This window comes from Lynx rufus, unplaced genomic scaffold (assembly GCF_022079265.1).
Source record: "Lynx rufus isolate CCGP_SWC_20201006 ecotype Redwood Valley unplaced genomic scaffold, mLynRuf1.p SCAF_11, whole genome shotgun sequence".
NCBI lineage: Eukaryota > Metazoa > Chordata > Mammalia > Carnivora > Felidae > Lynx > Lynx rufus.
This window is the reverse complement of record NW_025814825.1, coordinates 42,062,276-42,087,649: the sequence shown is the minus strand read 5'-3', so window position 1 is coordinate 42,087,649 and position 25,374 is coordinate 42,062,276. Positions and strand designations below refer to the sequence as shown.

At 51.0% G+C, this 25,374-nt stretch overlaps 3 protein-coding genes across 4 annotated transcripts; 2 read left to right on the top strand and 1 right to left on the bottom strand.

Annotated features, from left to right (window-relative positions):
- The first annotated feature begins 415 nt into the window (after positions 1-415).
- On the top strand, positions 416-5,961 carry CUNH10orf95 (chromosome unknown C10orf95 homolog). Its single transcript, XM_047072332.1, has 3 exons — positions 416-426; positions 2,338-2,416; positions 4,748-5,961. Exons 1-3 carry the CDS (start codon positions 416-418, stop codon positions 5,456-5,458), a joined length of 801 nt encoding a protein of 266 aa, XP_046928288.1. The 3' UTR covers positions 5,459-5,961.
- A 9,169-nt stretch (positions 5,962-15,130) lies between these two features.
- On the top strand, positions 15,131-22,884 carry CUEDC2 (CUE domain containing 2). Of its 2 annotated transcripts, none has more exons than XM_047073363.1 (9): positions 15,131-15,237; positions 20,852-20,938; positions 21,339-21,482; positions 21,576-21,637; positions 21,722-21,852; positions 21,938-22,120; positions 22,261-22,322; positions 22,404-22,464; positions 22,550-22,884. In XM_047073363.1, the coding sequence occupies exons 2-9, from the start codon at positions 20,865-20,867 to the stop codon at positions 22,694-22,696; spliced, it is 864 nt and encodes a 287-aa protein (XP_046929319.1). In that variant the 5' UTR covers positions 15,131-15,237; positions 20,852-20,864; the 3' UTR covers positions 22,697-22,884. The 2 variants fall into 2 exon arrangements, with proteins under 2 accessions (XP_046929319.1, XP_046929320.1); XM_047073364.1 differs by having other exon boundaries at positions 15,135-15,237; positions 20,855-20,938.
- A 120-nt stretch (positions 22,885-23,004) lies between these two features.
- On the bottom strand, positions 23,005-25,168 carry FBXL15 (F-box and leucine rich repeat protein 15). The gene is made up of 4 exons (XM_047073362.1): positions 25,001-25,168; positions 24,676-24,829; positions 23,850-24,355; positions 23,005-23,336 (listed from the first exon to the last, which is right to left on the bottom strand). The coding sequence occupies exons 1-4, from the start codon at positions 25,051-25,053 to the stop codon at positions 23,147-23,149; spliced, it is 903 nt and encodes a 300-aa protein (XP_046929318.1). The 5' UTR covers positions 25,054-25,168; the 3' UTR covers positions 23,005-23,146.
- Positions 25,169-25,374: the final 206 nt, after the last annotated feature.

Genomic DNA, 25,374 nt, shown 5'->3' with positions numbered 1-25,374 from the left:
TCTCTGATTTCCCTTCCTGGTTGCTAACCGGAGCTAACTGGGAGGTGACATAGGGATGCAACTAGGGAGTCACAGCATCTCCCTGAATTCTTGAGTCTTATCAGAGTCCTTGAATTGTGGGACAAATAGATATATAAACACTCTCTCTCCTTGAAATTCTGTCCTCCCTTGGCTTCTGACTTCTCTGATCTATGGTCCTTCATGTTCTCTCCCTATCTCTCTTCCTCAGTCCCCTTCCCTGGGTCACTTTTCCCCCGAGGCTTTCTGAAAGTGGAGGGCAGATCCTCAAGTTTCCATTTTCAAAACTCTTTTCATTTATTCTCTCCGACTTGCCAGGCCAGGGTAAAAGGGACTTCAAAAACAAGATTGCTGCCTTCAAAAGGCAGCAAAAGTGGAACCCAACAAATTGGCAGCCATGACGACAAAGTGAGGTGTGGGCCAGGAAGCAGCTGTTCCGGTCCTTCAACTACTGTTTTTCCCTCCACGACTACCCCACCTCCCATCTCCAGCCCGAATACAAAACTGCCGACAGGACAGCTCCCCAAATGAACCACCTGACTGCATCATTGCCTTAACTTCCAATCATCCACTAGGGTTTTTTTTTGGTTGTTGTTTTGTTCTTGTTTTTATCTCCTGGCTTGCCTTGATTATTCTCCCAGACCACCAAGCCAAAAACATGTGCATCCACCCCTATTCTACCCTTTCCACCCAGGCAACTATATGGGATCAACTCTAGGTGAATCTCCTCCCCTCTCTTTTCCAACCCGTTCTCCTGTTTTGGGTGTCAGTTTTCCTGGGCTAGTGTGAGAACCTCCTCCGCAACTGGCTTCCAGCCTCTCTCACCAAACCATCCTCTACTTTGCCCACAAGACAGCCTCTGAGCATGCGGTTCGCTGATCAAAAACCTCTCAGGGCGCTGTATTTTGAAATTTTTCATAAAATGATGGGGAAAACACTCAGGGTGTATTGCTGATGCAAGCATCAGAAGATTCCACTCCACAGTGTGAGAACCCAAACTTTTACTTTTCTAAGGACTTAGGTGACGGTGCTTTGTAATTAAAAATAAAAGCCTATTTCATTATGTCTTCTGTAATTAAATTTATATAAAGGAAACACAACTGGCTATGTGGGGAAAGAAAAAATAAGACTCCACTCAAACCAGATTAAGCAAGAAAGGAATTTATTGGGGAGGGGGGGGCATAAGGAGGAGGCATTGGATGAAGGTAGTCCAAGGTACAAAATCCAGTTAAATACTAGGGATGTAGTGCACAACATGATTATAATGAACACTGCTGTTACGCTGTATGGTATATATTTGAAAATTGTTAAGAGAGTAGATCCTAAGAGTTCTCATCACATGGAAAAAGATGTTTTCTTCTCTATAAAATTGATGGATATTAACTAAACTTCATGTGGTAACCATTTCACAATATATATAAGTTTAACCTTTATGCTGTACACCTTAAACCTATACAGTGGGGTATGTAAATTATATCTCAATAAAACTAAATGGGAAAAAAAGAATTTATTGGTTCATGTAACTTGATTTTTTTTTAATTTTTTTTTAATGTTTATTTATTATTGAGAGACAGAGAGAGGCAGAGCGTGAGCAGGGGAGGGGCAGAGAGAGAGGGAGACACAGAATCTGAAGCAGGCTGCAGGCTCTGAGCTGTCAGCACAGAGCTCAACGTGCGGCTCTAACTCACAAACTGTGAGATCATGACCTGAGCTGAAGTCGGACGCTTAACCAACTGAGCCACCCAGGTGCCCCGGTTCATGTAACTTTAAAGTCCAGGGTTCAAATGATGACATCAGGACTGAATTTCTCTGTCCCTTGGTTCCACTTCTGTGGCGCCATGCTCAGCCTTTACCTCTCCACCCAGACTGCATACTTTCAGATTTCCATCCAGGGGAAAGAGAGCACTTCCCTCCACCCCAAGACAACAAAGTCCTGGGCCTGGCTCCCACTGACCCAAACTGAGTCACTTGGCTACTCTAAAGCAATCCCTAGGGCCAGAGGGATGGCAGGTGCAATTGATCTTGCCATAAATCATCCCTAACTTTAAGGACAGAATCGAGCCAACTCCCCCCAGAGCCACTTTACTGCGTAGATTATGGCACCGAACCCCAAAAACCTAGGAGCTGTTACTGTAGTCAGGGTGAATGAATGTTGAGAAACTCCGTTTGGTCCTTATTTTTCACATTTTGCCTGAACCACCTCCAGACCAGCAGAGGTCTTCAGCAAGCGTGTAGGGACGAATTGTTAAACCACAGGCTTCTCACCCTCCCAAACTCCAACTTGGGCTTGGTCTCACACTTTCCCCACTTCCTACCCAGGTGTGACCAAATCCCCATGTGGGAGCAGGTGGAGAAAGGAGCTAGTCCCATAGGTCCCATCATTGAGCTCCAGGCTGGGGTGAGGTCAGTCTATAGGTAGTGTTGGACATTCCTCAAGCACTGAGATTTGGAGAGGGCAAAGCTGTAAATAGGAATGGGGAGGGATATTAATTTCCTATTGACACTGTAACAAATTACTAAAAACTTAGTGGTTTAAAACAATACAAATTTGTTATCTTACAGTTCTGGAGGTTAGAAGTCTGCCTCATTAACTAAAATCAAGGTGTTGGCAGAACTGTGTTCCTTTCTGGAGGCTCTAGGGAAGAATCCATTTCCTTGCCTTTTTGAGTTTCCAAAGGTCAAAAGCTCACGACCCTCTTCCATCTTCAAAGCTAGCAACAGCTGGTTCACCCTCGTCACTCTGACTCTTCTGCCTCCCTCTTCCACATTTAAGGACCCCTGTGATTATATTAGATCCACCTGGATAATCCAGGATAATCTCATTTTAAGGACAGCTAATTAACATTAATACCATCTGCAACCGTAATTCCCCCTTGCCATGCAACATAACATATTCACAGGTTTGCAGGGATTAGGCTGTGGACATAGCGGTGGGAGGCCTCTCCCAGCAAAGGCCACTGTGTTCTGAGACCAGTTCTTAGAGTGCACGGAAGGTAAGGCTCCCTTCTTGGAGCTCTGGGATAGGGAGTGTTAGGTAGATAGTCCAGCCCGGTCCCAATAGCTGTCCTCACTAGGCCAATGGCCCAAGTTAAGACTTGAGAAAGCAGCATACTCAGGAATATAAAAGTGTGACATCACCAAGGTGAGTGTAGAATTTCCCAGAGGGCAGCTGGTCTTTGAGGGATGCTGAGAACTTAGAGGACAACCTGTAGGGGTTACTGCTGATGCTGCTTGAGTCAACAGAAGAGGAAGAAGGAAAGTATGATGGCCTCACAGCCCACCATCTGGGAGAGGGTATCAGTTTTTAACCATCCAGCAACTACCACCCACCTCACTGGAGAAGAGAGAGGTGGAGGGCTGTGGCTTGCAGCCAGAGGAGCCTGGAGCTTAGACAGGGTTTCACGCTGCCTGGATGAAACAGTCTGGTTTCACCCAAGCAGCTTCTGGGCTTTGGCCTTAGTTGGACTGGGTTCAAATCTCACTCTATTTAGATGGTGTGAACCTTGGAAAGGTTCTCACCTTCTCTGAGCCTCTAGTTCCTTATCTATTAAATGAAAATGGCATCACCATGTTCTTCACATGGCTATTAAGAATTAGTTCTTGGGGGGGGGGCACGTGGGTTGTTCAGTCAGTTAAGGGTCTGACTCTTGGTATCAGCTCAGGTCTCACTCATGGTCTAGCTGATAAGATTGAGCCCTGCGTCGGACTCTGTGCTGACAGCACAGAGCCTGGTTGGGATTCTCTCCCCCTCTCGCTGCCCCTCCCCACCTCAAAATAAATAAACTTAAAAAATTAAATAATTCTTATGCAACGTTCTAGAGGCGAGGATTATGAGATAGTGTGAAAGAAGCCCCAGCATGGATTAGCAATAAAGCTACGTCTTGAGACAGACATGGGGTTGAATTTTGCCCTTACCATAACTGGTTGTATGAGTTTGGGCAATATATTTAACCCCAATAAGCCTACATCACTGGGAGTGTTTCCTAGTCATAGAATATGTTTCCTGTGTCCCAAATCCGAGGCAAGCAGCTTCCTATTTAAATGGGGGAAAATATTAGTACCTCCTTCCTAGGGTTGATGTAATCTTATAGATGCTCATAATCAACTCGATTCAGTGCCTGACGTACGAACTTCACTCAAGTTAGGATAACTCAACCCATTTGGAGGAGCTGGGAGGACGGGATGTGGGGAACAGAGGGCTAAAATGATTGCAAGATATCCTCAGGGATGTAGGGGTGAGGGCATCCCTAAGCACAGGCCTCTAGGACAGGCCAGTATGAACAGCAGGCTCACCCAGTGTAGGCACAGGCTGGCTGGCTGGCTTTTGGCCAACAGAATGTGTTTCCCTTTGCCTGGAAACCAGAAGGTGTGGCTGAGGCAGGGCATGGAGAGGAGCCTGCTCTGGACCTCTCTCGTTCCCCAAATGCTGGGGACCAGCTCCCCCCGGGCTGAAGGAGACAAGTTGAGTGGGAAACCACCTGGAAGAACACTTCACGGCCGAAGGTTTGAAAAGGCCTTGGGTCCTTACTGCCTACTGGGTGCCTAGGGTTCAGGCCCAGCCCTGGGACAACAGGTGAGATGGAAGCTGAACGCCTTAGCAAGAGTTCCCCCAAGCCATGATGCGCGGTGCACGGGGCTCCTGCTGTGAACTAGAGCCCTGGGTTAACAGGCCCCAGGGACGGGTGGTGGAGCTAGAACAAAGGGTATCCACGCACACTTCCCACCGCAGGTGTGGACCAGGAGCCAGTATAAATGCCCGCTGCCTGAACTTCAGACCATGTACTCGTACAGCTGCCTGGAGCCCGGAGCGGGCGTCTGGCCTCCGCTGCAGCCCCTCACTTACTCCTACCCGTTCCGCCCTTTGCTGCTGCCCCTCATCCACGCCCACAGCTGCTGCTGCTGCCGGCTTCCGAGCCTGACCGCGGGCGAGTGGCCGGCTCCGCGGGAATACCACTGCTTCCACAGCCAAGGCGCGCCCCTGGCGGCCGCGCCGCCCTCCTGGGCCTTCCCGCAGACCTACGCCGCGGCCCTGCGCCCGCCTTACCCCACGCCCGGCTACCTGGGGCCATTCCTACAGGGGTGCGCGGCGGAGGGGATGGCGGCCGCCCAGCGCAACGCGCCGTGGCCGGAAGGCAGTAGCTTGCAGCTCGAGCTGCGATGGGGCCGCATGGAACGTGCTCTGGGCCCGCGCCTCCAGCTACCCGACGTGGTGCGGCGGGAGCTGCGGCGGATGTACGGCACGTACCCGCGCACCGACGTGCGCGTCACCTACCGCGGCGGCCAGTTCCTGCTTCAGGCCGCGCCGCGCGTCCCCGAGCCTGAGAACCGTGTGCAGAGGCGCGTGCTTCGGCCGTCCGCCAGCAGCGGCAGCGAAGACAGCAGCCCGGCCGCTGAAGCGGCGGAGCGTAGCCGTCGGAGGAAGAGAAAAGGCCAGAGCTGAGGACGCTGAAGGGTCCGGTGGCCGGCCGGGTGAGCACGCGTGCGGCTCTCCTCCCCTGCGCGCCGCTGCCCACCCGCGACGAGGGAGACCTCCGCGGTGCGCGGGAGCTGGGTGCATCTGTCACTCGCCTTTTTTTTTTTTTTTTTTTTTTTCAACGAAAACTGCACGCCTCCCACCTGCTGCATTTCCCTGATTTCTCATTTTATTGCTGGATGGCGGGGGGAGGGCGAGAAGATTATCAAGGACATCTCTTCTTGTTTCTCTTCCCTTCCGCTTGGGCTTGGGAAGCCTGGGTTTGGGGTGGAAGAAGGGCCTGGACCCTTTGTTTCGTCTCTCCCTCCTCCCCATCTTAGAAGCCTGCCCTGCACCAAGCCCCCACTTTCCCTTTTTCCTCTCCTCCCTCTACCAAAGCTCCCAGAACTGCCCAAGTTCCTTCCCAAGCTGAGGGCCCACCCATCCGCAGATTGTAGTGAAAAGTAAATAAATGAGTGAAGTCAAGTGTATGCTGCGAGATCACTTTTCTGTTTGGGGTGAGTGCGGGTGTTCCCATTTGTGTATGTGAGCCCTACTTCCCTGCCTCTGGAAGAGCCAGTGTGCCTCCTCATGGGCCGGGCCTACCTCCCTTCTTCAGCAGCTCTTCTCCAGTGTGAGGGACGACACACTCCTAGGCCCTGCAGCCAGCCAGGTGGCCCGCCACCCACGGAGGTATTGCGAGAGCATAAGCTCTTTTCTTGAAGCATGGGTGGTAGGCGCAGCTGAGGAAGGAATGCCTAGGATGTAGATTTAGGGCTGCCACTGACACTCTAGTCATGTAACTAGTCTTTCTGAGCCTCAGTTTCTTCATCTGCAGAAGCATAATACCAACCTAGTCTACCTGAAAAGCTCACTAGGGTTGAAATTTAAGATGAATGTCACTTTTCGTCTCCTAATTCTTGCTAACAGTCTTTAACAGGCTGAATTTGCAGTATTCCAGAAGTTTGCGGGAGGGGTAGGCCACACATCCTATGTGAACTATGGGTCTGGCCAGACCCCACATCTGATGCCCATGCTGTACAAATTTGGCTCCTCGTTAAATTGCTTTTACTGAACTTCCACTTGTTGGATGGAAACAGCTAGCCTGGGTATACAGGTATGTTATTGAAGCTGTGCACCACTTGATTGATTACTGCTATATTTGTGAACTTCATGGAGAAGTTCTCTCAAGCCTCACTACTTGGGAAGGGTGTTTCTCCTAATGAGTGGTTTACTCTTATCTTGGAAGCACCAAGGATCTCATAACTGGTCATATTTTTCTCTTTGCCCTGGCTTCTAGGGAGCTCAGAGGCAAATTTGCTTAGCATCTTTTGTGTAAAGCCTGGATCATGAAATTAGGATCATCCCTAATTTCATCTTATTTTCCTTTCCTTTTTTTTTTTTTTTAGTTATAAAAACACAGGGAGGTGGTGTAGTGTAATAAGTCTGCTGTGTGGCCTTAGGTAAATTGATTAATGTCCCTGAACCAATTTCCTCATCACAAATGGGGATGATGGGGACTTCTATCTCATGAGGTTATTGAGAAGATGCCATGAAATGCACAAAATGTTTACCACAGCGTCTGGCATGTATTAAGTGCTCAAATGTTAGTGTTTGTTTTTAAAATAAAATAGTTGGCTATATAGAAATATATCAAATAGGATAAAAGTCTTTTTTATATCCTCAACCCCAAATGATAAGTAGGTTCCAACCTATTATTTTTCCAATTTTTTTTTCTGTGCACATAATATTAATTGCATAAAAGGAATTTCACCGTTTTACTTGTTACATTTTACAGTAAGTATATTTTGGACATCATTCCATGGTAGTGTACCTGGAGCTACCTCATTCTTTTTTTTTTTTTTTTATAACAATTTTTTTTTTAACATTTTTTATTTATTTTTGGGACAGAGAGAGACAGAGCATGAATGGGGGAGGGGCAGAGAGAGAGGGAGACACAGAATCGGAAACAGGCTCCAGGCTCTGAGCCATCAGCCCAGAGCCCGACGCGGGGCTCGAACTCCCGGACCGCGAGATCGTGACCTGGCTGAAGTCGGACGCTTAACCGACTGCGCCACCCAGGCGCCCCGCTACCTCATTCTTTAACAGCCACCCAATATTCCATAGCATTTGGATTCTTTCCAGGTTTTAGCTGTTAAAAGTCCATCCAACAAATGTTTTGAGTGTTTATTATTTTTTTAAGTTTATTTTGAGAGAGAGAGAGAGTGAGCGAGCAGGGGAGGGGCAGAGAGAGAGGGAGACACAGAATCTGAAGCAGGCCCCAGGGCCTGATGTGAGGCCTGCACTCACGAACTGTGAGATCATGACCTGAGCCAAAGTCAGAAGCTTATCCGACTGAGCCGCCCAGGCACCCCTTGAGGGCTTATGATTTGCCAGGAACTGTTCTAGACCCTGGGGATACAGTGATGAATGAGACAGCCATGGCAGTTTCTGCCTGTACGAAGCTTACATTTTAGGGGGAGAAATGAGGATGGGGTAACAGGCAAATAGATGAAGGGAAGTTGTTATAAGTACTACAGCAGGAATAAGAGGCTGAAATAGGAAATGTGAGCAGAGTAGTGGAGCCTAGAATAAGATAATCAAGGAAGGTTTCTCCGAGGAGGTGACATTTAAGTTGAGATCTAAAGAATGTGAAAAAGGTAGCCATGCAAAGAGAAGGGTGAGGGAGAAACCAGGCAAAGGGTATAGTGGGTTATCTGTGGGAATATAGTGGGAATGAAGAAAGTTATCTTCATTCACTCAGGAGGCAGTTGAGAATCCATAGCATGCCAGGCCTCATTCCAGGCACTGGGGTTACAGGAGAGAAGCAAACAAGTCCCTGCCCTCATGGAGTTTATTTTAGAAGTGTAACACAGAGAAACAGAGACTGACAACAAGCAAATGGGTGAAACTATGATGTAATATCAGATAGTGATAAATGATGGGGTGCTCTTTTCTTTTTTTTTTTTTTTAAGTTTATTTTGAAAAAGAGAATTGCAAGCAGGCTCTGTGCCCAGCTCAGAGCCCCACGTGGGGCTCAACCTCGCAAACTGTGAGATCATGACCTGAAATCAAGAGTCAGATGCTTAGGGGTGCCTGGGTGGCTCAGTCAGTGAAGCGTCTGACTTCAGCTCAGGTCATGATCTCACGGTTCCTGGGTTTGAGTCCCGTATCAGGCTGTGTGCTGACAGCTTAGAGCCCGGAGCCTGCTTTGGATTCTGTGTCTCCCTCTCTCTCTGCCCCTCCCCTGCTTGTGCTCTGTCTCTCTCTGTCTCTGGGAAATAAACAAATGTTAAATAAATAAAAACATAAGTAAAAGAGATGCTTAACTGAGTGAGCCACCCAGGCAACGCTGGGGTGCTGTTTTCAATAGGATAGCGAGGGAAGGCTTCTCTGAAGAGGTGATTCTTAAGTGGAGACCTAATAAAGACCTTTACAAGCCATTTGAATACCTGGGGGAGAAAAGCAGGTACAACAACCCTGTGGCTGGAGTGTCCTTGTCCTGTAAGTGAGCAAGAAAATAATGATTAATGAGATTAGAGATGAAGCCAGATCCCGTGGTACCTGGAAGCCGTGTTGAGAATTTTGGACTTTATTCTTAGGGGTGGAGGGTTATAAGCAGAGGAGAATGTGATCAGATTTTTTTTTTCAACGTTTATTTATTTTTGCGACAGAGAGAGACAGAGCATGAACGGGGGAGGGGCAGAGAGAGAGAGGGAGACACAGAATCGGAAACAGGCTCCAGGCTCTGAGCCATCAGCCCAGAGCCCGACGCGGGGCTCGAACTCACGGACCGCGAGATCGTGACCTGGCTGAAGTCGGACGCTTAACCGACTGCGCCACCCAGGCGCCCCAGATTTTTTTTTTTTTTAATTATTCTGGATGCTGTGTGGAAAAGAGACTGTAGAGGAGCCATTGTGTAAATAGGGGGACAAGTTAGGAGGCTTTTAAAGTCATCCAGGCAAATTCAGATGGTGGCTTGGTCTCATTTGGAAGCAGTGAGGGTGATGAGAAAAGGAATGTCCTTGAATATACATCTTTGTTCACATATACAAGTATTAAATTGTTGAATATAAAATCTCAGAATTAGAAATTGAATCATTGAGCAATGACACCCTGGTGGCAACAAGCACAGCCAGCACCCAGATCTTTGGTTCTAAATTCCATTCTCCACTGAAAGAAACCAAGCACATTGGGAAAATGGCTGTTTCCAAGGCTGTAGCAGGGAAGGTACGAGATGAGCCTGGAACAACTTGTGCCAGAAAATAAAGGACTCCTCAGAAATGTCAAACAAAGGAGCCAGCTTGAAGGGACCTCCACTAGCCAAATCAGGAACAATTTAAACATCAAAACGATCACAGTAACAGATTATTATCTACTGAACAAAATAATGTCTATAAGTACATACTAACATTAACTAAATAAACCAATGTGAAAGGAAAGCTTGCTCACAGCAGGAGGAACAATGAGCTTAGGAAATCAGCCCAATCAGTAATTGATTCCGGTGAGAATCATTCATAGATACTAAAATTATTGGGCAAAAGTTTGAGGAGAAACAGGCTGTTATATAGTTTAGAGGTATGTTCCAATAAGATATTTATTAATTACAAAGAAAAAAGTAGTAACTTAGTAGAATCGTGGGGAAAACGAGGATAACACTTTAAGCCCACTGCCCAAGTGGTCCCTCTTGAATAAAGTCATTCTCACCATCTTTAATGAGTGTCTTGAAAATTTTTTCTTTAACAAAGACATCATGTGCTTTCTGGTATATTGAACTGAGAAAACACAACATCAACTCAGCAGTAATGCATAATCATGAGGAAACATCAGATAAATGTAAACAGATAACCACAATGACCTTTATTGTTCAAAAATGTCCATGTCATAAAAGACAAAGGAAGGCTAAGAAGCTGTTTCAGGTCAAAGGAGACTAAGAGACATGAAAACTAAATTCAGGGCATGATCCTGTTTTGGATCCTGGAACAGAATGAAAGTCGTTATGAAGGAGGTGATTGGGACAAGTTGCAAGATTTGAATAAGGACTGTAGATTAGAGGAAGCAAAATGGCAAAAGGTTACTAGTTTCTGAATCTGGAAGAAAGGTAAGCAAGAGTTCTTTGCATTATTCTGCAAACCTTTTTACCTCCAGCCTCCAGCCCCAGTGAGGGAGGAGGGCCAATGATTACAGGCTTTTTGAAGGAGGTACTACCACTCAGCTCAGTCCAGCATGCTGCCATGCACGTACTTCCAAATCCCAGTGTTTGCTCCAGGCCATATGGATGTAAAAGAGCCCTGAAGGGAGCCTAGATGCCCCCTTCTTTGATCTTTTCTTTGAACTTAACCCTTAGAAGCTTATAACTCATAAAACATCTCTGCTGCCAGGGACCTTGCTGTTCACCTGGTCCAATGCCCTCAATTTACATTATGCTGGGAATCTAAGGCCAGAGAGGAGGAGTGACTCACCCAAGGTTATACAGTAGGTGGGAATCCAGAACACCTAGATCTCAGTAGGGCTTGGTCTACCAAACCTGGTCCTGACAGCCTCCTCCTGATCTTGCCCCAGCCTTACCTGACCTTCGTATATGGTCTGGAACCCTTCACTCAATAAACCCTGACTGATCAATTTTAAGCCTTAACCCACCCCCCAAAAGAGTAACTCACATTCTACTAAAGGAATAATCCTAATAAATTCACACACATAACTGAGAACTTACTGTGTGCAAGTACTGTGCTAAAGCCCCAAACGGAAACTATCAACTCATCTAATTTAATCCTCACAAAACTTTGATGTCTATATAATTATTTTTTTCCATTTAGAGATGAGGAAACTGAGGCCTGTAGAGGTCAACAACTTACCTGAGGTCACACGTGGAGAATGCACCTGGGAAATCTGGCTGTACCTTAACTTCTAGGCCAAACTGCCTCTTCATACCTTAGACACACTCAACAAAATGCGAGGACAATTTTTTGAACGGCTACTATGTGCCGAACCCTGGACTAGACACTACGGGCTCATGAATTGAGCCCCGCTGGAGAGGTGTGTGGAGGCTTGGCAGGAGGTCGTCTGCGCTGTTGGGAAGTTGAGGGAGGCTTCTTGAAAGAGGTATCTTGAGAAGACTTTGAAGGATGTCTTTGAAGGTCTCTCTGAGAGAGACCTTGTGTCCGAAGGATTGATAGGATCCTAACAGGTAACGATGGGAAGGAGGTGTTTCAGGATGAACTGAGGAGGGTTCAGCATAAGTAACAGGGAGCAACAGGGTTTCAGTAGAGGGCAGGTTATGACCAGGGAGCAATTGAATCTTGGGCTTGAAAGCTAAGTGGAAGCCATACTGTAGAAGACTTTAATGACAAAGTAAGGAGTTTGGGAGAGCCATTGAGATCTTTGAGCAGAAGCGTAGGCCAAGTTGATGTTATTAAAAGATCTGGTCAGTGCCTGGAGGAGCACCTGGTTGGGACTCCATGAGCCTGAGCCAGCAGCTTCCATGACCTCTATATTGATGTAATAGCACAGCCGAGCACCAGAACTGAGTCCCTAGGCCATTTGCTTGAGCTTACAGCCTATGGAATTCAGTTCTCAGAGCCAGGTGGCCAACGTTCTCTCAGCCTTGATTCTGCCGTCCTGTGCTCTCTTCTGTGTATTTCCCCCATTCCCAGGGTGGGCCAGATGAGGAACCTGGGTCCTATCCTAGAGAGGGTCTGAGCTTAGAGCTGAAAATAGGGCTCACAGCCAGGGAAAGGGGCAAGCGTTTTCTGAATTCCAAAAGGATTGTTACAGGATATGAGGAGAGGAGAGGTTGAGGGCCATGGCAGGGATTCCATGAGTACTATGGAGTCATTTCTTGCCAGATGTGCTCCTGGCGGGACCAGATGTGGAGATGTACTCCAGGAGGAGTCAGGGCTGCGGGAAGACCCAGAATATATATACTGAGAAGGACATCTCTCTGGAGACTGAGGGTCTTCCTGAGCCAAAGGGTACCCCTAAAACATGGATCCTGAAGATAGGAGCCCAGAAGCTCCAGCTCCCTGAAAATTTCCCCACCACAAATGAAGATCTGAGATACCTGGCATAGATAGGGGAGTGGAAAAGAAACCTTTCCCTGAAACACACTCTTATTTCTGGAGAGTTAAACAGAAGGCTAGGTGCTATTCCCACTCACCAGGCAGAGCTGTAACCTATCCCTAGAGAGGGAAAGTCAAGCATGCAAGCTCAGGAGCCACCCTACCCCCACCCTGCTTGTGTTGTGAGTCAGGGCCCACACTTACCAATGAAGCTTCCTCTCCTGTTCCTGGGGCTGGATCTGCAGTGATGCTCTTAGAGAATGCTCCTTAAATAGGGCCCCCTCCCCGCCCTAGCCAACTCCCACCCCCGCCCCATCCTGGCTCTTCTGAGAAAGGAGGAAGGTGTGGGAGGGCTGGGCACCTTGCCCAGAGAGCCCTTTCTGACCTCCAGCAAGAGCGGGGACCCCCTTTTTCCCCCCATCCTTTTGAAGTGTCCCCTTCCTCACCTCAGTCTCTGACTTTGTCCCTTCTACCCCTTGAGACCAGCCAGCTGGGCTTTTATCTCTGCTCTGAATGTCTAGGAAATCTGCCCTTCATGCCTAATTCAAGCCCAATTCCTCATTCTGAGGTTGGATGATGGGGAATTGATGTTCTAGGGGAAGCTTCAGCACAGGCTTCTAACTTTTCCCTTCAGCCGAGGGGACCTAGGTCTCCAAACATCAGCTGCAAAATTCACTTGAGGGAATGGGAAGAGAGGAGTTATCATGTCACCTTCTCTCACCTTATGTGGCTTCCGGCAGCACCCAAAGGACAGGTGGAAGTCTGTTCCTATCTTGGGGATGGAGAGACTAAGACCTGAGGGGACAAAAAAATGAGGGGCTTGAGGTCCAGCCAGCTATGGAATGCCAAGCAGGACACATGTTCCCCAGAGCCCCTATTTTACAGTTCGTGTGTGTTATGTCTGTAGTGGTCCCTCTCCTCAACCCATCCTCTATAATCTGACCCCAGAACCAAACCCCTGCTGCACAGAGTCGGGACCCTTCAGAATAGGAGCTAGTAATCAAGGGGCTCCCCCTAAGAGGTTTTTCCCATCATCCTTCTCCCAAAGCTCAGGAAGTTCTTTCTGAGATCTGGCTACATCCAACTGCCATCCAAGAAACACGCCGGAGGGGAGGGGGACGAAAGGCTCTGGGATGGCTGCAGGGATCTTGGGCTAGAACTAGGCACAGCTCTACTAAGGAAACGTTAAAGTTCCCGTAATGGGGGTGGTAGGGAGAGAAGAGTCATCTGCATTGTGCAATGCTGGGGGGGTGGGGTGGGGTGGGGCGGGGGAGGTTGGGGCTGGGGGGAAGGGAGGGATGGCCAAATCTTTAAAGAGCTGGCAGAGGCCTGAAGCTGATGAAGCTAACCTTCACCCCTTCCCAGGGGCTAGCCTAGCTCAAGTTCAAAGCGGCTGTCACCCCACCCCTCATTAACCCTAGCAGCGCCAGGCTGGCAGCGGGAGTGTTTTTATGGGAGACGCAGACGCCAACTGTGCTCCTTCCTCCCTCCCCTTTCCTGCTCTGTCTTCCCAGCAGTGAATGTCTAGCTTTTTGAGGCCAGAGGATCCTGGTGGGGGGAGGTGGGAGCCTGCAGCGAGGGACAGAACTGGACGCTTCGATCCTTAGTCCTTCTCCCTCGGGGGAGAAGAGTGGATAGGACTGTCTACCTTGGACTATGAGCTCCTGAGGGCAGTGACAGTCTCTGAGTACCCCGCAACTTATGAGGGAACTAGCCGAAGGGGCTCATCCCTGTTGACTGGGGATGAACTAGCTCACCCTTGAAGGAAGCTGTTTCCTTCATGACCCATTGCAGGATTCCTGGGAAGGGATGGCTGCGGGCTTCCCCACAGGATAGCACCAGGAAGCTGAGGCAGCAGGAACAGAAAGAAGAAGGCGAGGCCTTGCTGGGTCCTGGAGTTCATTTGTCCTGTCCTAAATGAAAAGTCCTGTCAACATAGTCATGAAGGCCCTGGAAGTAGGCATGGCCTTTAGGCTGTCCTGGATCTGAGCTCAGGTCATCCTCACCCAGAGCATCTGCTCCCTGCTGCCCCCATCCAAACCAGGCTTCATGGTCCCAAGACCCAGACCATGCAACCCACCCTAATTTGGGGGAATACATCGCTGTTAAGGGAACGCAAAGGGTACAGATATGGTGGGGAAGTAATCACCTAAGAGTTGATTGCATGACGGGGCTTGAACCTAGACTGGACCTAAAGGGGGAGAGACACTGGGATTTGGGAAGAACACCAGGTCTGTGTGTAAAAGGGGCCACCAGATCCAGTCAGGGAGCCAGGCCTGTGGAAGAACGGTAGAGATAAGGGGAGAGAAAAAGCTATAGGATTTGAGGGGACAGAATTTGGGGAAAGGAAAGTGGATGAGAAGACAACTGGGTGGGGTCTAAAGGTTCTAGGTGTTTGGCGCTGACAAGGAACTGGGCGGGGATACCGTCAGCCACTGAGACTCCACCCACTGGCGGGACCTCCACGCCTAATTTCTCCCAACCCGCAACAAAAATGGCCGCCGCGGGAGCCTGTCCAAAACCCTAAAACAAATGAAAATGGGAGCAGAAGCCCCGCCCAGTTACGGGCAATTGCCCTTCTCAAAAATGGCTACCGCGGCGCTTCTGGAAGGGAACCGCTCTGGGCCCCGCCTTTGATCTCGTTGGTGGGGCTGGGGGATGAGAGCTGTACCGCGCGGGACAAGTCGCCGGCGGCGCCCGACGGAGCAGGTGATTTCCCCTCCGGCCCCCGGCCCAGGGCTAGGAGAGTCGCGGAGAACGCTGACCCAGGGTACCCGTCTTGTGTGTCCCCCCACCGTACTCCCTGGGGCCCGTCAGCCCCCCATCTCTGATTCTCGCCAAGGCCTGTATCAAGGCACATCCCAGCTTACTCAGGCCTCCCTAGTCTTGTGTCCCCAAGGCTACAACCTCATTCCGGTGCCCTCGGGCCCACTATTCCGTACCCTTAGGGGTATCCCGCTAGCTTGTTTAGGGAGTTCCTGCTTCAGGGGTGGGCCGTCATCGCGGTTCCACTTCCTGTGCACCCCACTATCCCCGTTTGTGCGCCCGTCTGACTTTGGATGCCCGAATCCCTTGTAGCCCTCAGTGTCCTTGGCGCCTCTAAGACTTGACTTGGGGGTCAGAGGACAATGATGTCCTCTGGAACCTGCATTATGGGACTAGGGCCTCAGGAGCTGGGCTTCATGGTGTCTGGGAAAGCAGGGAAGACCTCCATGCCAGACCCTCTGAGGGCCCACACTGGTTCCCAGGACTCCTCCCACATGGCCTTCTGCTCTCCCTCCACCTTGAGCACCTCCCCACCCCAAGGGAACAGCATAGTGCTCCTTCCCCCAGTCTCACTTGAAGTGGTCCAGAAGGTCTGTATGGAGCATCTGGAGAGTCCAGGCTTATGCCTGGTCCTGGGGCCACTCTCACGCCAGCCAGGGACAGTGAGGATGGGGCAGTCAGGGTTGGCTACAGAGAGGAAGTGAGTCCTGCAGAATGAGAGTAAGAGGAAAAGGCATTCTGAGTGGAGAGAACGGTGTGAGCAAAGATTCTGAGGGAGGCAAGAGGGCAAGCTAGGCAGGACAGGAGGATCAGAACATGGGCTGGGGCCACATCATTTACTTCATGAGAGGTGGTATAGTGTAGCGTTAACAGTGAGGGTTCCGGAGCCAGAGTCCTTGGGTGTAAATGTGCCATTAACTTACTGTGTGACCTTGGACAAGTTACTTAACCTCTCAGTGTCTCCATTTCCTTGCGGGTAAAATGGGATAGTATAATACTATTAGTATCTATATTTTAGGGTCATTGCGAAGATTAGGTAAGTTAACACATGTAAAGTGCATACAACAATCCTTGGCACAGTGTAAGCATTCAGGAATTGCTAGCTATTACCATCATCAGAGGTATTTAAACAGGGCTCATGACAAGATGATGATCGCATTTCATGGATGCTAATAAACCAGTGAGCCCTGATTTAAAGACCCCAGGAAATAATGGAGTTCTGCGGACTATATCCAGAATTTGAAAAGTCCCATGGAAATCATGTTCTTACCTGGGAGAAGCCTGGCTGTTTAGGCTGCAGCTTTCCCAACTCAGACACTGTGGAGGAGAAATACTAGGAGAAACTCCTGGGCAGGAAAACAATGCTAAGGAAGGCTAGGGGGATGGAGAAGGGTGAAAGAAAGAAGTGGCAAGCTTTGAAGGCTGGGTAAAGTTTGGGCAGCCCTGGAAGAGGAGAAGAGAGGTGTTGCCTTAGGAGATAAACCAGAGCAAAAGCTTAGGTGAGGAAGACTTTCTTTGGGACACAGTGAGGAGTTTCCCAGTAACAACTCCCTGACCCTCAGACCTTGATTAGAAACCTGAAGTCATCAGACAGATCCCTTCTTCCCTAGAAACTAGACTTTCTTGCAGCACCCTTTGTCCCAGCAGAGATTGCCAAACAACTGACAGCAGCCAGGATTTGATGTAACTCGGGGTGGATATAGGTCTCTGTAGGGGGCTGACCCCTTGGGGGAACTGCATAATGGGATCTGGTACGCCTGGTGTGAGCAGTTCTGCTCCTCCCCAGGGCCCATGGTAGGGTCTGGAGCAAGGGTCGACATTCCTCTTGGTAGGCTAGAGCTTGTCAGTTCTGCTATCCAAAGTGAGCCCCGTGCTGTCACTGCAACACTGTGTTACTACTCAGGGGACCCGGGAACTGTGATCACAGATCGAAGCTCTGTCTCAACCCACTTGGAAGTCTTGATATCCTCTCATTCCCTGGAATATACACTCAGCTAGGTGACCTGGATTTAAATCTTAAGTACCACAGTTCAGCCAAGTGATGTTGGGCCAATCATTAAACTCACTGAGCTTTAGTTCCTTTGTCTGTAAAGCGGGGAGTGACTGAGTGTCCTACTTCATGGGATACTCAATGTACACTGATTAATAAGCCAGGAGTGGAGTCCCTGCCCTCATGAAATGACTGGAAGAAACATTAAATATTGCCCAGAGGATGATTTAATTATACTTATGAAAAGTCCTGCTAAATAAGGAAAAATGTAGTCTGCAGTGAGGGTGTATGATGGAGGGACCAAAGCAGTTCTACAGAGTCAGGGGCAGCATCCCTTGAGGCCGGAATTTTTAAACTGAGACCCAATAGGTGAGAAGGTGTTGGACAAGTGAAAGAGGTGGAAGGTTGCCCAGGCAGAGGAAACAGTTTGTGGAAAGGCTCTTGCCGTGAAAGAGCTTGAATGTTGGCAAACTGAAAGAAAGCCAAGGTGGATGGGAGTGATCTGGGGAGGGTGTAGTGCATGATGAGACTAGAAAGACTGTAGGCAGGGGTAAGGTCCTGAACTAAAGGCCACAAAAAAGAATCTGGGCTAATCAGAAGGGAGGTGGGGGGTGGAGCGCCTGGGTGGCTCAGCTGGTTAGGGATCCATTGGTTAAACTTCAAGCCTAGCATTGGGCTCTGCACTGATGGGGTGGAGCCTGCTTGAGATCCTCTTTCTCTCTTCTCTCTGCCTCTCCCCTGCTTGTGCTGTCTCTCTCTCCCCAAAATAGATAGATAGATAGATAGATAGATAGATAGATAGATAGATAGATAGATAGAAGGGAATTGGGAAGTCACTGAGAGATATTAAGCAGGAAAAACATGATTTTTTTTTTTTAAACAGATCACACAATTGTGATCTTTGTAAAGAATAGGTTCTTGGAGGCGCCTGGGTGGCTCAGTCAGTTCAGCATCTGACTTTAGCTCAGGTCATGATCTCACAGTTTGTGAATTCAAGCCCTGCTTTGGGTGAGCCCCGCTTCTCTCTTTCCCTCTCTCTGCCCCTCATGGGATTCTCTCTCTCTCTCTCTCTCTGTCCCTCACTCACTTACACACTTTCTCTCTCAAAAAAAAAAAAAAAAAAAAGAGACAGAGAGAGAGAGAGAATAAGTTCTTGGTGGGAGGGCTCTTGGGTGGCTTAGTCGGTTAAGCATTTCACTCTTGACTTTGGCTCAGGTCATGATTTCACGATTCATGAGACAGAGCCCTGTGTTGGGTGCTGTGCTAACAGCACAGAGCCTGCTTGGAATTCTCTCTCTCCCTCTCTTTCTGCCTCTTCCCCCCTTGCACATGCTCACTCTCTCTCTCTCTATTTAAAATGAATAAATAAACTTAAAAAAAAAAAGAATAGGTTCTTGAGGAAAAGACAGTAGTGGGGGAAGGGTTAGGAAGCTCTGGCAGTGAAGACAAAAGGTGGAGCAGAAAGGGAGGAGGGATGGAGAGAAGCACATGTGTTAAGATGACAGGCCTTGGTGCCTGGATGTGGGAAGGCAAGGGGTAGGATGGTACCAAGGATAATTCCCAGACTTGTGGCAGGAGTGGCTGGGTAGGTACATGGACATGCATTTACTGATGACAGTCTTGGAGGAGCAAAGGACTTGGGAGGATGTCAGTTTGGAACAGGTGAAGTCACTCACACGGAAGTGTCAGAGAAGTAGATATGCAAATATGTAGCTCAGAGGGGGGACCTAGACTAAAGGATTGGCATTTGAGGATTGTGACATAGAGTGACATAGAGTTGGTTCATAAACATGTGGCCCAGACAAGGTCTTCCAGAAGGAGAGGGTGCAGAGTGAGGAGGGACGAGGAGCAGCTTTGAGCCTGAGCTTTCCTGCCAGTAGAAGAGAGGGGGACAGAGAAGGGAGCCTGGGACGAAATGGCCAGAGAGGTAGAAGAGAAGCAGGAGAGTGTGATGCCTCAGAAACTAACATTGACACTGCTTGAAAGGGCAAGTATTAGGTGAAACCATAAGAAATTGCCTTTCCTTCTTTCCTTCCTTTCCTTTCCTTCTTTCTGTTGACCAAAAACAAGCATACTGGCAAGCTTATAGGGTTCAACCTGAATAGACCCAAACTGAAAAAGTAACTCATGACCTTAGACTGAGAAATTTTTGTAGAGACGTTGTAGCAGAAGCCAGATGAACTGGGGAGAATGGATAGAAAGGACACTAATAAGGGAATAGAATCAACAGGATTGATGATCAGCCGAGTACAGCAGGTAGAGTTGAGAGAGGGTGAAAGCAAGGGTAATTTCCAAGTTTCAGGTTTGGCAGCTGAGTGAGTGAATGGTTGGGTCAGCCAATGAAGTAGGAGGGGGATGTACACTAATCGTGAAAATATTGTTGAGTGTGGGGTAGATGGAATGTGAGATATCTCTGAAACTTCAGAATGGGATGATGAGCTGACAGTTGGACCTGTGGCTCTGGAGCCATTCATTACCATCTATGTGTTCCTGACTCCTACATATGGACTTTGGGGAGTCAAAATCATGTAGGTGGAAATGAACTCAGTCAGTCAGTGTTTATAGAGCATCTACTAAGTGCTAGGGTTACATCAGTGAATAAGACGAAGTCCCCTGTACCTTGGAGCTTATTACATTATATCAGGGAGGTCAGACAATAGGCAAACATAAAACAACATTAAGCTGTAGTAAATGCCATATAGAAAATAAAGCAGGGTGAGGGATTAGGGAGTATGAGGAATACCTATTTTTGGTAGGTTAGTCAGGGAAGGTCTGTCTCAGAGGGCAACATTTGACCAGAGCTCCAGAGGAGGTGAGGGGGTGGGTATATGAAGGAGACAGGTAGGAAGAAACTGGACAAATTCGAGGACCAGCAAGGAGGCTGGTGGGGCAGGAGTGGAGTGAGTGGTGAGGTTGTAGAGGCAGGCAAAGGCCAGACCTTGTAGGGTTTTACAGGCTTTGGGAAGGAAAATGGAAAGGCCTTTGTAGATAGCCTTTTGTGCAGGAAGAGAGAATTCCTCAAAGACTTCCCCTTCTATCAGAGCCTTGTAGCCAGAAAAGCCCCTTTGTGCGGAGGGTGGGTGGGCCATTCTGGGTGGGGGAAGGCTGTGCTTGGTCCTGGGGCCTGCTCTTTGGGGGGCTGGACAATGGGCCCCTTGTGGTTAGACTTGAGGGCCAAGTGGCCCCCTCAATGATGGGATTCCTCAGCCAGGAGGCATGTGACCCCAAGACCTTGGCTTCTTGCCTGAGGGTCTGGGCCTGCTGGTGGGGAATGGGGTGGCGAGATGGGGAGAGGTCGGGGGAAGGGTGAGGGAAACCGCTTGGGAGGCCTTCTCCTACGGCAGTGCCCTGTCTTGTCTCAGGCTGAAGGAGGTAGAGAGATGGGCAGGGAGGGGGTTGTGGCTCTGCTTGAGAGAGCGGGGGAGGGCTGGCGAGCTGGGAGTTATGGACAACAGTAACAAATGGTTTCCACAGCAGGGCAGGAGGGAGGAGCTGGCCGCCCCTGGGCCTAGTGGGTAGGAGCAGGCAGAAGAGGGCCTGACAAACCTACATCTTCTGTCCCTTCAGAAGAGGAGAGAACATGGAGCTGGAGAGGATTGTCAGTGCAGCCCTGCTTGCCTTTGTCCAGACGCACCTCCCCGAGGCTGATCTCAGGTAGAAGCAGCTTTCCTGGGAGGATCATGCTGGGGTCTGGGTTGGAGCTGCTGGGCAGTGCTCCGGGCCCCAGCCAATGGAAAGACTGGGATGGCAAGCACTCAGCTCTATTCCTGAGGTGGGGGCTGATTATGAGGTTATTACATCAACCTCATCATCTATTCCTGAGGAGGGCTGATTATGATTTGCTGGTATGGCCTTACATCTTAACCTGTCCCTGGCACCTTGTTGGACAGGTGGAAAACCAAAGCTCTGTAGGAGGATGGGATACTTTCTGGCTTCAAGACTTGAAGTCTGGCTCATAGACCCAGGGAAGCCAAGGGCTCGAGTCTCAGGCTAGGTGGGGGTGCTGGAGGTATCCCGTGTCCTACCTAGGACTTGTCCTGTCCCCTTCCTGCAGCGGCTTGGATGAGGTCATCTTCTCGTATGTGCTTGGGGTCCTGGAGGACCTGGGCCCCTCAGGGCCATCAGAGGAGAACTTCGATATGGAGGCCTTCACTGAGATGATGGAGGCCTATGTGCCTGGCTTTGCCCACATTCCAAGGTGGGATCTGGCTGGGGTGAAGAAGGGGTGGAGGGCTGGCTGATTGTGGAAGGTAGGCAGGGGTGTCCTTTTACCACCCTCCTATCTTTTCAGGGGTACAATAGGGGACATGATGCAGAAGCTCTCAGGGCAGCTGAGCGGTGCCAGGAACAAAGGTGAGCTTGGGGATTGGGCACTTGGGAAATTCATAACACCCATCCCCCAAAGCCCCGGCAAACCTGATGCTCTGCTTCTTTAAGAGAACCTGCAGCCACAGAGCTCTGAGGTCCAAGGTCAGATGCCCATCTCCCCAGAGCCCCTGCAGCGGCCTGAAAAGCTCAAAGAAGAAACTAGGGCTTCTCCTACTGCTGCTGGAGACACCCAGGAAGAGGTACTGGTAGGAGAGGGGACTGGTGAGGGAGTCAGGGGCCAGGAAAGAAGGAAGTACTGCCTGTGGTCAACATCTATGCCCACAGGCAGCCAGTGCCGAGGAGGAGCTGCTGCCAGGGGTGGATGTACTCCTGGAGGTGTTCCCTACGTGCTCGGTAGAGCAGGCCCAGTGGGTGCTGGCCAAAGCTCGGGGAGACTTGGAAGAAGCTGTGCAGATGCTGGTAGAGGGGAAGGAAGAGGGGCCTCCAGCCTGGGATGGCCCCAACCAGGTATCCTCTGCTAGACACCCCCCTTCGACCCAAGTAGCCTTAGCTACATTCCACCTTAGTGTTAAGCCCCCACCCCTAGCCTATCCCTGCCTGCTTCTGCTGGTGCCCTAGGGTGTAGATGAAGCTTCCCTTCTCTGCAGGACCTGCCCAGGCGCCTCAGAGGCCCCCAAAAGGATGAACTGAAGTCCTTCATCCTACAGAAGTGAGTCTGGGCTGGGCTGGGCTAGGCCCTTAGAGGGTCATCCCAGGGTGGCAGGAGCTTCACCCAGCCAGTTTTTGGCAGGTACATGATGGTGGATAGCGCAGAGGATCAGAAGATTCACCGGCCCATGGCTCCCAGGGAGGTAAGAGAGTTTATGGCTGCTGGAGGTGTGAAGTGGGTGGGACTCTCTCCTGGCTTCTGCTACTCACTGCCCAATTGCCTCCCAGGCCCCCAAGAAGCTGATCCGATACATCGACAACCAGATAGTAAGCACCAAAGGGGAGCGGTTCAAAGATGTGCGGAACCCTGAGGCCGAGGAGATGAAGGCCACATACATCAACCTCAAGCCAGCCAGAAAGTACCGCTTCCACTGAGGCATTCGCCAGACTCTGCTGGAGCCTTCTCGGCTCAGATCCCAGAGGGATGCAGGAGCCCTACACCCCCACACAGGGCCCGCCCTAACTCCTGTCCCCCTTCTCTACCCTGCTCTCTACTTCCTTGCCCCACCATGTTGACCTCCTCTTGGAGCTGCCCACGGGCACAGTAAAGGTGGCCCCAGGAAGATGTGAGTGCATTCTGGTCATTTCTGCCTCAGCTGGGGTGCTGGGGTACTGTGTCTGTCTGACCTTCTCTCCCAACTTCACATCCCTTATCTCTAACACGGCAGCAGCGCCAGGCAAGAGGGGGTAAAAAGCTCTTTATTTGAAGCTCCAGGGTGGGGCAGGGCATCCACCTCTAGCCAGAGGCCTCCACAGTCCAGTTTCCCTACAGTTCATAGTCAGGCCCCCGCCACACAGTCCAGCTGTGACCCATCGGCAGGCAGGTCAGACCTGCAGGTTGACAAAGGGTGCAAAACCAGCCATGTCCTGCAGGAGCACCAGGGCCTGATGCAGCGGCGGCTCCACGTCGATGTCCACGCCGCGCTTCCGCAGGCGGCTCAGGCTGGGTTCGGCCACATGGTGGCAGTGCCGCACCCGCAGCGAGCGCAACGCCGGGCAGTACTCGGCCAAGGTCCTGGGGGAGGAGCCGGGTGAGGCTAGGGGCCAGAAGCTGTTTCGCCCACGGTGGGGGAGCCAGCGAAGCCCCTGCCTCCTTCAAACTCAGAGCATACTTTTTCCCTCCATAAACCTGGATGGGGGGGGGGGGGTTATGAGGAGGTCTGGATGGGGTCATACACCAATGTCTCCAGTGAACTCGGGACTTCCTCCTATCTCTTAAAGGGGGAACCTGCTCCTCAGCTCCGCCCAGGATTTCAAGGTTTTCCCCTTGTTGAAAAGAAGCCTGAGAGTCGACTGTCTGTGACATCCGCTCATGCGTAAACACTGGTTCCAAAAAGTTTTTTAAACTATGGGTTCTCTGGCCTCGGCAATCCTAGAGATCTTTCCTGGTCTGAATGGGGGTGTCGTGGTAGCAGAAAAACCCCAGAAACCACAGTTCTGCCTTTTGGCAGCTGCACCCCGTCCCTAAACCAGAGGCTTAAAAAGTGATTGCCCTCTTCCCTATCCCACCAACCCAAGGCCCAGGCACCTGACGCCGTCGCTTCCGACGCGGAGGCAGCCGGTTAGATCTAGGTGCTCGAGTTCCGGGCAGTTCCGAGCCAACTCCTGGACGGCGGTATCCCCCACATTGGCGTTGACTGCCAGCGAGAGGCTGCGAAGGCCTGCGCCGCGCCTCTGCGCCAGGTATACGATGGCCTCATCCTTGAGTTGACGGCAGGCGGTGAGGTCCAGCTCCTCAAGGGCCGGACAGCGGTCGGCGAGGCCGCGCAGCGCCAGACCGTCTACCCAGTCACAGTGCGCAAGGGAAAGGCGCTGCAGGCGGGGGCAGCCCTCCGCCAGCGCCCCCAGCGCTCGGCGGCTCAGTTGTCCGCAGCCGGCTAGAGCCACGCTCCGCAGCTGCGGATTCCGCGTCAGCACCGGCACCAGATCCTCATCCGACAGCCATTCGTGACACGGTGCTAGGGCCAGCTCCTGCAGCCCCTCAGCGTCCCGCAGCAGCCAGGCCAATGCGGCCCGCGGGATCTGCGGACCCACCTGCGGGCAGGGAGGCACCTCGACTTTCAGCTGGTCCCGAGGGCGGGGCGGGCGCTGCCTCTCCGCCCCATTAGAGTTATTTCCCGGCAGCAACCTGCCTTCGGAGTTTGCCCCCTGACTCCCAGGAGAGACCCCACGTGCCCTCTGAGTTGATACCCGGTACTCGCCCTTTGAGAGTACTTCCCGAAGGGTGGGTCGCTTCCCGGGAGTTCCTGGACGCGCAGAGGGTGGGGAAGGGTAGACAGCTGGGCTGGGGGCTGGGTTGGAGGCGGGGAGGGGGCGGTACCCGGACGGGGGCGGGGCTCTGGCCCCTGGCTCACCTGAGCGGCGTCGAAGCGGCGCAGGCCAGCCAGGTGCAGCTGCACTAGCGCCCGGAAGGCTCGGCTGACGCGCTGCAGCCGGAGCAGCTGGCGCAGCGGCACCCGGCTCAGGACGTGTGGGAGCAGCACGTCTTCCCAAGGCAGGTCCAGGAGCCTGCGAGTAAAGGGGCGTTGGCGGTGGCGTTCCCGGGCCGCCGTTACCTGCGAGTCCGCCTCTGTTATGCTTCTGCGCCCTGGCTCCTAAGAGCGACCCCCAAACCCGGCCCAGTCAGCTCCCTTCCCCCAGGTCCTTCTTCCCTCTCTCGGCCCCTCCGGTGCTCGGTACCTGACGGCTCCGGGCTCTTGCTCCCCTCCGGACGGCTCCATCGGTGGCTCCATCGGCGGCCTATTGCGCGTGCGCAGTAAGGTCCTCTCGCTTTGGCCTTGGAACGGCCTCAGCGAACCCGCCTCTTCGGGCTGTAGAGACAGACCGATTCAATCGAGTGTGGTCTCACTGAGGATCCTATCTGAAAGCGTTCAGGATGGATATCAAAACTGAGGGCGGAGCCGACCGGTGGGGTAACATCAGACCTCGCCTTCTCGGCTACAGGGCTTGAGACCTGAAGCTGGAGAACGCGATGGTGCAGCAGAGACTGGCTCTTTTTTCGTCTTGGGCCAGTGGCCGCCGCTGAATGAAGTGGTGATGGGAGGAGCAGGCAA

Coding starts and splice junctions, on each gene's coding strand:
- CUEDC2 (XM_047073363.1), top strand. CDS start 20,865: ATGGAGCTGGAGAGGATTGTCAGTGCAGCCCTGCTTGCCTTTGTCCAG. Junction 21,853..21,937: donor CTGGAGACACCCAGGAAGAG/GTACTGGTAGGA, acceptor CTATGCCCACAG/GCAGCCAGTGCCGAGGAGGA. Junction 22,121..22,260: donor CCTGGGATGGCCCCAACCAG/GTATCCTCTGCT, acceptor CCTTCTCTGCAG/GACCTGCCCAGGCGCCTCAG.
- FBXL15 (XM_047073362.1), bottom strand. CDS start 25,053: ATGGAGCCACCGATGGAGCCGTCCGGAGGGGAGCAAGAGCCCGGAGCC. Junction 24,830..25,000: donor CAAGAGCCCGGAGCCGTCAG/GTACCGAGCACC, acceptor CTTTACTCGCAG/GCTCCTGGACCTGCCTTGGG. Junction 23,337..23,849: donor GTCGGAAGCGACGGCGTCAG/GTGCCTGGGCCT, acceptor CTCCTCCCCCAG/GACCTTGGCCGAGTACTGCC.
- CUNH10orf95 (XM_047072332.1), top strand. Junction 2,417..4,747: donor TCATTGAGCTCCAGGCTGGG/GTGAGGTCAGTC, acceptor TTCCCACCGCAG/GTGTGGACCAGGAGCCAGTA.